The 14943-nt window shown below is 30.3% G+C and overlaps 1 protein-coding gene across 1 annotated transcript; it reads left to right on the forward strand.

Annotated features, from left to right (window-relative positions):
• Positions 1-966: 966 nt before the first annotated feature.
• LOC129950859 (putative fatty acyl-CoA reductase CG8306) lies at positions 967-5651 on the forward strand. Its single transcript, XM_056062781.1, has 3 exons — positions 967-1966; positions 4856-5136; positions 5222-5651. The coding sequence occupies exons 1-3, from the start codon at positions 1004-1006 to the stop codon at positions 5502-5504; spliced, it is 1527 nt and encodes a 508-aa protein (XP_055918756.1). The 5' UTR covers positions 967-1003; the 3' UTR covers positions 5505-5651.
• The last annotated feature ends 9292 nt before the right edge of the window (positions 5652-14943 follow it).

The following is a 14943-nucleotide window of genomic DNA, read 5'->3' on the forward strand; positions in this document are numbered from 1 at the left end:
GTTAATTTTTTTTTGTTGATTATTGACAATTTAATTAAATTTAAAATAAACATTTATAAACTTGTAAACCAAGCTGACAGCTTAGCCATAGCTCTTAAATTCATAATTTGTATTCTATTTTTTATATCAAAATTTAAATAAATGAATAACTTACTTACTTACTTACTATTTAACAAAAATGTTAGTTTTTAAGACCATTTAAATCCAATTTAGTCCCTTTCGAAAGTTTTAAATTTTACGTCTTGTCCAATCTTTTTTTTTTTAAACTTTGTCATAAGCCTTTTCAGTTTCATCACATTTGTAAAAGGTTAACAGACAGCCTATTGTAGTAGGAGCACCTTTTTTCATATCAAAATGTTGCATGACTAATCTTAAAGAATCGCTGATTATTAAATGTAATTTAAATGAAAACAAATTTTTAAATACTGTACAAAAAATGAATAATCTAAATGTATTTTTAAAGCGATTATTATTAAACAAAAAACGTTTCAAAATCCTATTAAACTTATATCTACTTTTCAAAAAAACATATTCTGGGTACATTTTGAAATAATTCGGTTCTTTTAAAGAGAATTGATATATGTCAAAACTTATTGTTTTCATTTACACATTTTTCTTTGACTTCTGACCCTTTGTTTCTGACGGAAAGACAAATCCATCCTAAAAAAAACTTTCTTGTCCCTCATTTACAATATTTTTTGTCTGGCAATCCTTTATTATTAATTAAACTTTTAAAAAGTTTAATTTTTCACAAATATGATATGTAAATAAGGAACTTTCTCATTTCATTATGAAACCAAAAATTTTTGTATGTTTTTATAATTTCGTTTGCAACTTGCGAGCTTATTAAATGCGCCCCTGAATTATCATTGACTATATCATTATACATTTACATATATCTGACATCGATATAGGCCGGGCTTAAACAGAATTCAAAACAAATCATGATACGCGCGCACCGCCAGCCGCAGCCATAGCAGTTTGAAACTCCACTCGATACGGAATGGACGTTGCTAGTAGTTCTTGGCTGGACGGGAAGAAGATACTCCTAACTGGCGCAACCGGTTATCTCGGGAAAGTTATTTGCGAGAAATTGTTGCGCGAGTGCTTAGGGATTCGCAGGGTGTACGTCCTCATACGACCAAGCAAAACAGAAAACCTTGAAGAGAGAGCATTTCGGTTTAAAAATGATGTGATCTTCGATCGGGTTAAGTCCGACGATCGTCGGATAATGGACAAAGTTATGCCCATCGAAGGGGATCTGTCCCAATTGAATCTAGGAATGCAGGACTTCGATATAGATTTACTTCGAATGGAAATCAATGTGGTTATCCATGCCGGCAGCAATAGTGACTTGTATGTGAATTTGAAGGAAGCGGTCCTTACCAACGTCCGCGGCACTCGGTATCTCCTTCAGCTGGCTCAATCGATGAGTTGGCTGGAGTCATTCGTCTATGTATCGCATATCTTCTCGAATTCCTATGAAAGGATCATCGAGGAGAAAATCTATACACAGCGTTATGATGCTAATGACATTATAAAAATTCACGAGGGCAATAAGGATTTTCCGATGGAATCACAGATCCTCAAGGATTTCCCTTCGTTCTATTTATTCTCTCAGCATTTGGCTGAGTCCTTGGTGGCAAAGAGTGAAATACCAACAGCCGTGGTAAGGCTCCCAACTTTAACTCCCTCCTTGAGTGAGCCCTTTCCTGGATGGATCAACACCTCGAATCATTTGGACAATCTCCTGATCTATGCTGGAAATGGATCAGTTCAGGCGTTGTACGCGAAACCTGAAACCCCAATTGACATTCTTCCTGTGGATTTGGCAGCAAATGGAATTATCACAGTTGCGCAGAAAAGAAAAACTGTACCCGCAACAAATGGTTGCCGGGTTTACAATTTGACAGATGGTGGAACGGGCGAAATATCCTGGGAGAAACTTTTGAACATAAATAGAAAGGTGAATAGAACTCCTTTTTTTATTTGAGTGCATTTAAATATGAATCAAATTTTTTGAATTTTTCACATTTGACATTTTATAAAAATAGTTACACCTAATCGAAAAAAAGTAAAAGTGGATACAAACATAACGAGTTTCTTCAGATTATGCAATGTGCAATCTGTTGACTTGAACTATCGGTAGTTTGAAATAATTTAAGACTGCTTTTTTGTTTAAACATTTAACAAATATGCTTGGAATTTCCCACGAAAGCACTTAATTTTTACTTTTGAATTGAGGAAGTACCAACGATGTAAAAGTTCACAGGTACATCTAACGTAAAAATTTATTTTTGATTAAATTAAAATTTTCCTTTCATGTTAAATATTAACATATGATTTACAATGATGCTAATGAAAGCTTTTAGGTATATATCAATCCACGTCTAGTGGTTTAACGACTTATCGTGGTGTCGAAAGACATAAGATTGCATTAAAAAAAAAGTTTATATCGGTTGCATTTTTGTTTGTGCATTTTTCTACATCGCCATCGGTTGCAAGCTTTTCCTGTTTTAGATGAAGTTTCTCAATAGAAAATGTAAATAACAAGTCGATTTTTTTTTGTTAGTTGTATGGAGAAAAACAGAGAACAAAGGTTGTTTCTTTTTTTTTGCAATATTTTCAAACAAAGAGTAGGTGCTTAATTATGCATTAATTGATGTGTACATGATTTTTAAGCTTTTCGCACTCATCTAAATAAATACAAACGACAAATAATAATAAGCCTTTAACGGATTATATAAAGATGGATTATTTGATTTTAATTTTTATGAATACATAAATAAATGATTATATTTTGTTTATGCATATTTTGGAAAGTTAAATTCCATCGATGAATCATTTTAGATTTCGTAAACATTGTCTCTTTCCAAATTGTGAAGAAAAAAATGACTAAATTAAAATTCTGCAGAAAAACCAACTAACAGATTGCTGACTTATAAATAGAACAATGCTTTGAGATAAAAGAGAAAACTAATGACGATAATTCTTTCGTAGCAATAGTTCGACTGGTGAATTCATAGTTCATCTTACCGTACTGTGAAGCAAATCCTTACATCGCATTGTAGAAAGTAGGATTATTGCACTTGATAAATCAAAAGCATTTAATAGGGTTTGGCACAAGGCTATCTTATCGAAAATGCGTGCTTTCTGTTTTCATAAATCTCTCCTTCATTAGATTAGTAATTACCTTTCGAATTGTTCAATGCAAGTTGTATTGGATGGATTCAAGTCTGAAAACCAGCTCTTAGCTTTTCATCTCTCCCTTTCCCAGTGCTCACACTGTGTCTTTACATAAAAAAAGTAGTATTATCCCCTTGAGGGTGCGCTTATTATAAAAAAAAATATTTGTCAAAACAAAACATCCCCTAGACCGATTTTTCTTAAATATATCATTTTTTGGGTAATACGTAGGTTTAAATATTAAAGGAAACTTTGAAGGCCAAGTATAACAAAGCTTCAAGTTTAAGAAAATCAATCCCTTCTTTAACCTTTTTGGTGAATAAACGGACATCACTTTTAAAGTTAAGTTAAGAATATCCACCCATTATCCAAAAGTTTGATTTGAAGCGATTTAGCAATATCAAGATTTGAAACGATTTAGCAATATGTTTAAACCATTTAATAAGTGTCCACGTTACAAAAATCGTTTTGCGAATTTGAAACGATCTTAGCATCATAATATCTCTTAGCTTTTAAATTAAGATAAAATCACAAAATGGCAGTTTTGTAGCTATCATTGAAAATGTCAGTTCAAGATTTAAAAACGAATAAGCAATTTGTTCTTTGGTAGTAAAATAGAGCTGATTTAGTCAAAAAACGAATTGTTTTCATCGAAGAACTAAGATTCGATTTTATTATACGGAATATAAATGTTTTTGTCTATCCACCTGTCAGTTTAGCGTTCAATGATCAATTCTTACCTACCTAATGCCAAAATTCAATAACTTACATTTTGGTATATAATTCACCGACCTGTCAAAAAAATCAAATGATTGGATTCAATGACTAGCTGTTTGGTAATTTACATACAAATGACATCTGAATTTCTGACATTCCGAATTGATAAATCCGTTCTCCAGATTAAGATGTGTTTGTGTTATTTTTTGTCACGAACTGTCACTGTTTAGACGTGTTCAGATGTTCTCTTTTTATTACAAAGCAACTAATTAGTATTTTACAAAATGTTGGAATTTGCTAAATTTTGAAAAAAAATCTAACTAGTAAATGCTTACAATAGGAAAATAAAAACCCCTGATTTCTGACGTTTACGAGTTCAGCCATAGGAATTCAATGCATGCTATCACAATGAAGCTTCAACCGCACGTTTCATTTGACAACCGTAAGGCAACAACGTAATGTTACGTAATGTGACTCCAAACGGAAGCTCTACTTCAAATTTGCTGAACATTGGCTTTGTCTGACAGCTCAACAGCTGTACAAAAGTCAACAAACAAAATACATTTGCTTTTGGAGAGATTGTAATTGGTTATTATAGTCTGTGTAAGCTATTCCGCGATAAATTTAATTATTTCGATTTCAAAACTTTTTTTTTTTATTTTGAGAAATGATAGAAGTGCCATTTTAGAAATGTCATATTGGAAGTGTCATTCAAAGCAACCTCGAAGACGGCCCAACGTAACGCAGACGAAGCCGAAGCTAAAGCGTGTTTGTGTTTCAGCCATAAACCCTTGTAGGATTTGTTATCTCCTTTTTTTTTATTAAATCCTAATTCTTTTGAAAGAAACTAGTTCAGTCAACTTCTTAAATCCTTCAAGTTCGCACTTTTTTAATGTCAAATCACTATCCTTTACTTAAAAATCACAATTTCTTTAATACCCTCTTTTCACAGATTGCCATAGAAAATCCATTGGAAACAACTTATTGGTCTCCAGGTGGAAAAATTTACACAAACTACTATCTATATCTTGCGACTTTTATCCTCTTGCAAGTAATTCCTGCCATCGTCTATGATATTGGTTCATTCCTTTGTACCGGAAGAATTCAGTTCGTACAAACACAATTCGAACTATTTCTTCAACTTAAATCGGTTCAACGATTTTTCCACACAGTTTGGATGTTTGACACGGAGAATGCAGATGAGCTTTTTAAAAATATGTCATTTACAGAAAAGTAAGTAGTGTACTCATACCTCGTCTCTATAACAATTTATTTTTGAAATTTGTATTAAAAAAGACAACTTTATTCTCTGTTATAGATTGAAATTTAAATTCCGTACACAAAACTTTAACCTTGAGGAATATATGCGCACTTGGAATCACGGACGGCGTACTTATCTACTTCAAGTTTCTCCGAATGCTAGCAGGGTTGCCAAATGGAAATTGCAAGCATTCAGTGTTCTTAGTGTGATAATTAAGACTGTTTTGTTTGTTTACATTGGAAATGGGATTTTAAGGCTTCTTGGATGCGAACAGCATCTGGGAATTGGATCAAGTGGGAGTGCATCTATGCGACTGTTTAATACATTTCACAAGGTTTAGAGTCTTCATTTTATTTTTGTTTGTTATAGTTTCTAATTATTTAAATAGTCTCTGTAGTTTTAAGGTCATGTTTTTCTTTTGTCATAATTATACAAAATAGTAAGTAAGAAAAATAAAAATAAATTCATAAATATTATTTAACCTTCACTACTTATTTTTAAGTACTATATTGATATTGACATACTGATGGGATTTTCAGGGATGTCGCACACAAAACAACTTAAAAACTAATTAATATAGTTGCTGTCATTAAACTAAGAAAGAAAAAACAAACACTTAAATTTTAATGACATCTATTTTGAAGTAAACCTTCTAAGCCCAATGATACGAGTATTTTCGTTTAAAAAATCAATTCATTTTCTCATTACTCAACACCTGGCATCATGTTGACGATACATGTCGTTAATGGCATTGCCATTTATTTGTTCTGGAAATTGTTCGGATCATTTGAAGCTTAATTACCATATAGACGATAAAAATATAGTCACCCAATCTTGAACTTCCACCAAGGTTAAGAATACAATATTCTACTCTCAATGTAACGGGTAATGACTGGGGGCGATCTTACATTGGATTGAAGTTTATAGAAACCTCTAACATTTGCTTGCCGGTGGTGTAGCTACCTCAGATGCGGTTGATTTCAATTTAGAAAAGAGTCTATAAAGTCTTTTGAAGCAGAACTTGTTTGAAATGAAAAGAAAAAGAAACAAATAAGCTTTGTACTTTTTCCTTGTAAAACAAATATGTACAATTAAAGTTTAAAAAATGTGGTTTTTGTGCAAAAACAAATAAAGAAAAAAAGGCACATTGATTAATTATTTAAATTCATGTCATGTACAAATAAACAACATAATGTATATGTTTAACAATTTGGCGTATCACGTTTTAGTTAATGGATTTTAAGATAGTAAAGTACAATGTTGCGTAAAATGAACAATAAAACAATATTTGTTGGCCTGACAAACTTGTGTGGGTTTTAGAAAGAGGTCTTGACAAATTTTAAACAAGTTTAGCATCAATTTTTGGAAATTTGTTGTTAAAGTGAAAACTAACAAATTCTTCTTCAAATTAATGTTAATATTGCAATAGGTAGTTAATAAATGTCTTTTTATCTTTTATTTATGTATGTTTTTTTTTTTAACAAAAATATTAAATACATTTTTAATGTCTTGTGAATAAAAACCACCGAATGTATATTTCAAATGAAACTTGAGTCATGGGAAGTTTGAATGCAAAAGCACGTGTTTAAGAAGCTATGACGGAACGTTACGTGATTTCATGCAATTCGTTATAACTTCGTTCAAAGGAAGGTTTAGTTTTCTTATGAAAAACAATCATGACAAATTTTACAAAAGAGATTTTGTCAATATTTTAGGCAGGCGATTGTAATTATGAACTATATTCGTAGAAGATGTTCAAAGATTATTCAAAAAAGATACAGCTTAGGTTAGGTTAGGTTAGGTTAAAGTGGCTGTCCAAGATGGAATCGGACACAATTAGGCCAGTTTTATGGCCCATTGTGATACCACATGAATCTTGGATCTAAGCAACAGTTTACAAGTAGCGATTAGTATGTCAGTATGAGCCAAACGTGGTAGGATCGGCTGCACTGTACCGTTCATGGAGATATCATCTGCCTTACAGTTACCTAGAATGTCTCTATGGCCCAGCACCCAGGAAAGGTGAATATTAAACTGTTGTGCCATCTCCATTAGTGATGATCGACAGTTATGGAATGGACTGTTGTAGAGTTTATAGAGACAGAGTCCAGAGATTTGATAGCAGTCTGATTATTTGAGTAAATACGGATATCAGATCCAGCAATCCCTTCTTTTGTTTTTGAACCATCTGTATAAAATGGATTCACTTATCTTCCAGGAATGTCCTATCCTTCCAGAAAGATCTTGGAGGTATAGAAATCTGGAAATTTCTGTCGAATTGCGGTTGTGTGTAGTCACTGTGTAGTCTGTGTGCTTTGGAATTAATTTTAAATACTTGAGAATTACGGAGTGGCCAATTTTATTGTTAGTTAGCAGCTATTTGTTTGTTAAATATGTCAAGAGGTGTTAGGTAGAGTAAGGTGTCCAATGCCGCAGATGGGGTCGTGCAAAGCGATCCGCTTATACATAGGCAAGCTGAACGTTGGACTTTATTTATTTTATGTCGGTTTATAGCTTTCTCTAAAGCAGTCCACCATATTGCCACGCCGCGCCGTACATTGAAATCGGTCTGATTACTGATGTGTATAGCCAATGCGTGATTCTGGGTCTGGGTTGTAAGCCCCATTTATTAATAAAAGCTTATTTGCAAGAAAAGAGAGCTACAGTAGCTTTTTGACTTTTTCCTGTACGTTGCGTTTACAATTTAGTTTTTCATCTAAGACAAGACCCAGGTATTTGACCTCTTCTGAGAATTTTAATTGTATACCTTTAATATAGGGAGGGTTGACAAATGGAATTTTGTACTTCTTCGAAAATAAGACAAAATCGGTTTTGTGTGGGTTAACATCCAGTCCACACCGATCAGCCCAAAGTCTGTCAAACCCATTTTGTAAGATTTCTTTTAAGGTGTTAAGATGCTTTCCTGACACTGCTATAGCAACGTCGTCCGCATACCCTATCACTTTGAAGCCCTCCGCCTCCAGACTAGTTAGGATTTCATTTACCACTAGGTTTCAAAGAATAGAACACCACTTTGAGGTATCCCCCTACAGATAAAGCTTAAGTTCATGAAGTTTTCAATATCAATTTTTCTTCAATAACGTAAAAACAGCACCTTCCTCATTTCGAAAGAAATAATAACCGATAATCCCCAACGTGTAAGCCAAACGTCATTTACAGCAATTTGTATTACTATTATTATTATAAGCTTTTATTGCCTAAAGTATTTTGCTTACATTTTAGTAAATTTACTAATTAATAAACAAATGATAACCACATACAATTATTACATGCACATTGCACATGCTAGAAATTATTACAAGTTATTAGTTTTAAATTGAAAATAAATTTAAAATTAAAATTAATTTAAAATAAAATAAAGTAATTTATTAAAAGTTATAAATATTACTGCAAAAGGCTCCCCAAGGCTTCCCATATACCTCTATTTTTGGATTCGTTATACCAATTTGTAACAATTTGCACTTATTTGTGTTGGCCTCTTGTTCTCTGGTCTTCATTTTTTTGTGATGTTTGTTTATCTTTGGTCCCGAAGTCTAGATACATGATATATGATATATGTGTAGTCTTCTACGTATTCAATCTTTTCTTCGTCCAATGTTATATTCTCGTTTGTGTTGATTTGTCATGGCTTTAGTTTTCGATTTGTTTATTTGAAGTTCATAATTATACATGGAAGGTAGCTAGTTCTGTCAACATGTCTTGCATGTGTGTAGCTTTTGTAGAAATAGCAACAATATCGCCTGCAAATCTTGAAGTGATAAGAACTTTTGAATATACATATATCCTTATTCCATTTATTGTCCTGCAATTAATTTTTTGGAAAATGTTTTCCAGAACTAAACTAAAAAAGAGGCTGGGATGCGACGCACACTGATAATTTCTCATCCCGTCTGTCTATTTGTCTTGCTTAAAAGTTTGTAGTTTTTAGTGTTGGGTTTAAAAAGTTGTTAGTTGAATTATTCTTAAAAATTTTTAAATAACCTACAATATTTTTTATATAAGGTAATAGTTTAGTTTCAAAATCTAGTTTTGTTAAATAGATTTTCGGTCGAAAAATTTTGTTTGCCAATTTTAGTAGCATTTCTTAAATTTTTACAAATTGGATGAACGAAATCAATTTTTAATAATATTTGTGTACTATTTTTTGTGGATTTTATTTTTTTAAATAAAATAAGGACTGTTGGATCGTTATAAAAAAATCTACTGATTATCGAAAACAATATTTTCTGTGAAATAAAAAGAGTTTGAAGACAATATTTTTAATTTTGAAAAGCTTTCTAATTTTTACCAACTTTTATTATTTTTTTGTTTATGTTTTTATTTTTTGTAAGAAAACTGTCAAGTAGATTATTCTCAAAATTTTACCAAATGTTAAAAACTTTATTTTTCGTTGCACAAAATTGTTTTGGAAATAAAAACATTTTGTATTCGTAAAATTTTCGAAGTGACAACATTTTTTTTTAGGTTTTTTTGATTTATAAAAAAACCATTTATTGGATTTTTTTCAAAAATATACTTGTTTTGTATCACGTTACAATATATTATATAAAATTTAATTCAAGTATCTATTTTCTTCTTTTTTTCAAACTCCTATGGCAAAAAAACCACCAACGCAATTTTCTTGAGAGCCCTTTCTGCATCTTTCTGCCTTATTATCTGTATAACAAAATTTAATTGAAGTCGATATCTCTTCTGGTTCTTGCGCTATGGACAACGAAAAAAACGTCGCGAACACGCAACGTACACACGCACGCACAGACATCTTTCTAAAATCTTTTATTTCGACTCTAGGATCCTTGAAACGTCGAGAAATGTCAAAATTTTTAATTTAATAAATGGTCTGTTGATGGGAATCCTTCTATAAATCCAGCTTGTTCTCTCGGTTCATTGTTATTAAAATATTTTTTGATGGTCCTGTAAAGCGATTTGAAGAAGTTTTTTGTATTAAAAAACGTAACATGGACGAAATGCAAAGTTCATACTTCGCGAGCAGATTTTTGTTTCAAAGTAAATTTCCAGAATTTTGAAGCATAATTCACGCCTTAAACGATTCATGATGAACTGTCAGACCTTACTGAACAATAATAAGTGAACTGGATTCTTTTGAACGTACATTTTGACCAAAACAACTAGTTAGTTGTTTAAATGTCATGCATTTTAAACTAGGAACTTTGACCTCTTCCTTCAGTGGATCGTGCAAAACTAACCAAAAATATTATTGTCTAAAAACACTCCTTAAGCGAGCTGCAAGTTTATCACGACTTGTATTTTGTATTGCAAAGAAATATTACTTATTGATTTTAAAATTTATTTGACAAGTAACCCTTTTATACAAAAAATTAAATGGAAATATAAAGAAAATAAATAAAGTACAGAGCTATAAGGTTCTGCTTTCAGTTAAATGAGCAAACATAATCAGCTGTCATTCGACATAAGTGAACTTGACTTGATAGTTAATTAATAAAATTTCCAATTAAGTTGCCTTAGTTTGAAGATAATTTTTTGGTGGTCAATCAGATACTTGAAACATGCCTTATATTCAAGTCCATTAAGTTGTTTGTACCTGTCCAATAATATCAATATCTTTTGGCAGCTGTCAAATGGTAGACAACAGCTTTAGAAACTTCTGATGCAGCTTTAAAAATAACCATTAAACACTACCGACATAGACGAATTTAAATAAAATCCCAAATTGTATAGAATCTATGATATTTACCATATTATTTGACAAAGAAAATGTTTTCTTAAGTTTTAAGTATAGGCAAAGAAAAAATAATTGAATTATTCCGTTTCATCATGGCTAAAATCATCTAAATCTTTTAGCCATATTTTAGTTAATAAAAGACATCAAATGTTCTTAAATTTAAAATATTAAACTATCTATAAAACTTAAGAACATAGATCCTCAGTATTTTTTGGAAACAAAATATAGCAGTTCGGTTTTAAGCAAATTCAACTGTGGGTGGGGATTGGATGTTCATATACGGATCCATCAATGGTAATTTTTATTCCCGTAATGGAAGTCGCATGTCACCATTAGCCTTCACCTTCACTGAAGCGTTTTAAGAAAATATTGACATAGCTAATGTTTAACTTAAGTCCGTGTCTAATAGATTTTACCTTTTTTGTTTGCTTTTGGTTAAGACTTTTGAAAGAAAAACGGTTTGGATATATTTATATATGCATACATAAAATACAACGTAGGTTGTCCAACATTAATGTCTACACTCTAAGAAATTTTATTTTGATTTTAAGATGTTAACCTAGAAGATTGACTTTTTTGACAAAATAAAAGTAAAATGCACATTTTTAAAAGGGGAAAAAATAAATAACTTTAAAATGATTATTTTTACAGAGCATATGATTAAATTAAAATCATCCAATTTAATGTTTTAATTTATTTTTACTAGAGAAGAAAAATTATATAAAGTTGTTTAAATATTTGTTTTTACGGGGTATAGCTTTCCTTTGACTCACTTGAAGCGTTATTTTTAAAAATTATAATGTTTTTGGCATGGTGACTGATTGTTCATCACCTTTTATTTAGGGTAAACAGAAGTACGATTTTTTTTTATTATAATAACTAAAGTTCATAAATAATTAATTTTTCTTTAATTTTCAACAATTTTTTGCAGTGTTCCAAAATTAATTCAATTTATGTTAATGTTGTTGATATTATAAATCTACCAAATTTATGATTTTGCAATACAAAGGTATGTCTGATTTTCGTAAATAAAAATAATGCTCCATATATTTATGGAAAATAAAATGTTGAATGCAATAGTAAGTATACAGGTTGGTTTGGTTGTTATTTTGAATTCAATAAAGTTAATTAATAAAAAATATAAGATAAACAAGAAAATCAAGTAAAAGTAAAGGGTCAAAAAAGGTATAAATGAATAATTAATCTTTATATATACTGTCACACGTTTGAAACACATGATGATTTTAGATACCTATTCAGTTAAAGAAAAATTATAATAATTGTGTTAATTAGTTTTTTTTAAATACACGACAACCTTTAAAAAAAGACATTGAATACTGTTAAACAATAAAATCAACATTATTAACATTACAAACAAAAAACTAAAAAGTGATTAGTAAAATGATGATAATGAAATTATTAATTGAACACTTCTTTTATTTAACTTTCTTTGATCTGTAAAACTTGATTACAAACTCCATTTAAATAGTGTTGGGAAGGGTACAAAATCAGCTCCAATTTTAAGCATGGCATCGCAAATACCCAGATTATTGTAGATTCTTATTAAACAAATAACTCTTTCAGCTCTATTTCAGGACATTTAATTACTGATAAATGCTAATAATTTTCAAAACCATTTCATACTCTTTTTTAACCTTTGTTTTTTTTTCCAAAACCAGCTTTTACATCTTAATTCTGAAGTTCAAAGAATGATTCTGAATTTCATAAAACTTTAAAAACATTTAAAAAGACGAGTTCGTCGAAAAAAGTTAATATAGTGTGTTTTTTGTGCAACTTATTAAAAAGTCTCGACGGTTATTGTGTATGGTTTTTTGTGTACATGTTTAGTTGGTTTTGGGAATTCATCAGAAATTATTTACCAATAACGCTTCAAAATTGTTGAAATTTACTTTGAAATAAATAGAATTGAATGCTAAATTAATCAATTTTTTAATCAATCTCTTGATTGTATTAAAAAATATGTTTTGATTGAAATGTCAACGATTTTATAGAGGAGTTTCTCAGAATGAAGGCATACAAACATTTATAGAATTATAAAAAAATCTTTTATCTATAGGTGAGTTTGATTTTAAAAATATAACTAAAATCTTTGTTAGCATAAATGTTTCGTTTAAATATAAAATCCTGTTGTACAGTAATTTTTTACACTCTACCGGATGGTTTACTTGTCTTATGCTTTATACGTGTATTTTAAATAATTTGATCAATGTTTTTATTGTGTCGTAAAAGCTGACGTTATAAAAAATAAAAAAAAATGTCTGATGGCATAAAGGGCCCATTTAGCTTTGCCACCCTGGTCTTTAACAAGCTTAGCCCACCACTGCGTATGCACCTATGGATTACTTTGTATGGGTCCCTATGAAGACTTTAAGACAAATTATTGAAGCATTGTAAGCCAATATTTAAGCCATCATCAATTTCGAGATGCAGATTAATTGAAAAAAATAGTAATACAAAGATATAAGATCAATCGAGCTCTTAAAAAGAGACCCTAAATGTTTGAAAAAAACATTTTTTAAGTAAAAAAAAAACTTTTTTCTATTCAACTTCTTTTCTATCAAAGAAACCCAATGAATAATGGAACGAGTTTTTTATTTTAGTTTGTTTTTGTTTATTTTTCAATAACTGACCGCTTATCAAATTCCATTAACTCAATCGTATATAATTATAAATGTGACTAATATTGTGCAAAATGCTTACAATTTAGTCGGTTAGCAAGACGAAAGGTAAAAAGAAATCCAATTAATATTCTTCCAGCTGATGACCCACTTTTTTGGAGTTGGGTTTTACGAGTAAGTTCATATTTTTTTTTGTTTACAAGTTCATAATATCACACTTCGGTGCATTTGAGTAGAATTACTTTTTATTTAGTTGTATAGTTTTCATATTTTACTATGCGTAAAAGATAAAGAATTTTATAATTCTGTCAAAGAATTTCAAATTGTGAGAGTATGAAATAAACTACTTGATGATTTTGAAAACAATTGTTGGCCACCATCTTCTGTTTCAACATCTTTATACTTTTTTGTAAGGCCAAGTATAAGATGAGGTCAAAGCAAATGCTTCACAATTAATGTAAGACCTTAAAGAAGATATTAGTAAAGTTTTGTGGACTTGCAACCGAAAATATCTACTGGCGCATTGGCTGTGGCGGCTTTTTAACTTCCCATAGGAACTTATTTTGACATTTCACGACGTTTCAAGGTCCCTAGAATCGAAATAAAAGATTTTTAGAAAATTTTCCGTACGTTCGCGACGTTTTTTCGTCGTCCATAGCTCAAGAACTAGAAGAGATATTGACTTCAAATACATTTTTGTCTGTATATAATAACAGAGAAAGATGGAGAAAGGGCTCTCAAGAAAATTGCGTGGGTGGTTCTTTTTATTATAGAAGTTTAAAAAAAAGGTGAACATTTTGGTTAACTCTAAATATCTCACGAACCAATGACGCTTGACACTTGAATTAAATTGTATTTTATATAAATCGAAAAAATGTGTCACCTCGTCACGAATAGTAAACGATTTCATCTCCACAACAATTTTGTTAAAAAAAAAATTTGAGCAAAATCAAATTGATATTTTTTTTGATAAAAAATAAAAACCTAAAAAAAAACATTACTCAAAGTTGGTACAAATTGAATTACGACTCAAATATTTTTTCACTTATTTTATCTTATAAGAAATATTGTATTGAAAATTCGGTAACATTTTGCGAAAAATGGAATAGACAGATTTTTTTTACAAAAAATAAAATTTAACAAAAGTTGGTAAAAATTTATTTTCGACGCACATATCTTTTCAAAAATTTGAAATAATCTAACTTATTTTAACTTGTAAGAAATATTGATGTCAACATTCGGAAAAAAATTGAGAAAAATCGAATTGACAGTTTTTATTTTGCAACTTAAAACTTAAAAAAAAAAATGAAGAAAAAATTTAAAAATTGATTTTCGACTCAAATATTTTTGCACAACTTTGAGATATTGGCTTTAAAAGACTTTTATCATTTAAAAAATATTGTTTCGATATTCAG

This window comes from Eupeodes corollae, chromosome 3 (assembly GCF_945859685.1).
Source record: "Eupeodes corollae chromosome 3, idEupCoro1.1, whole genome shotgun sequence".
NCBI classification, from domain to species: domain Eukaryota; kingdom Metazoa; phylum Arthropoda; class Insecta; order Diptera; family Syrphidae; genus Eupeodes; species Eupeodes corollae.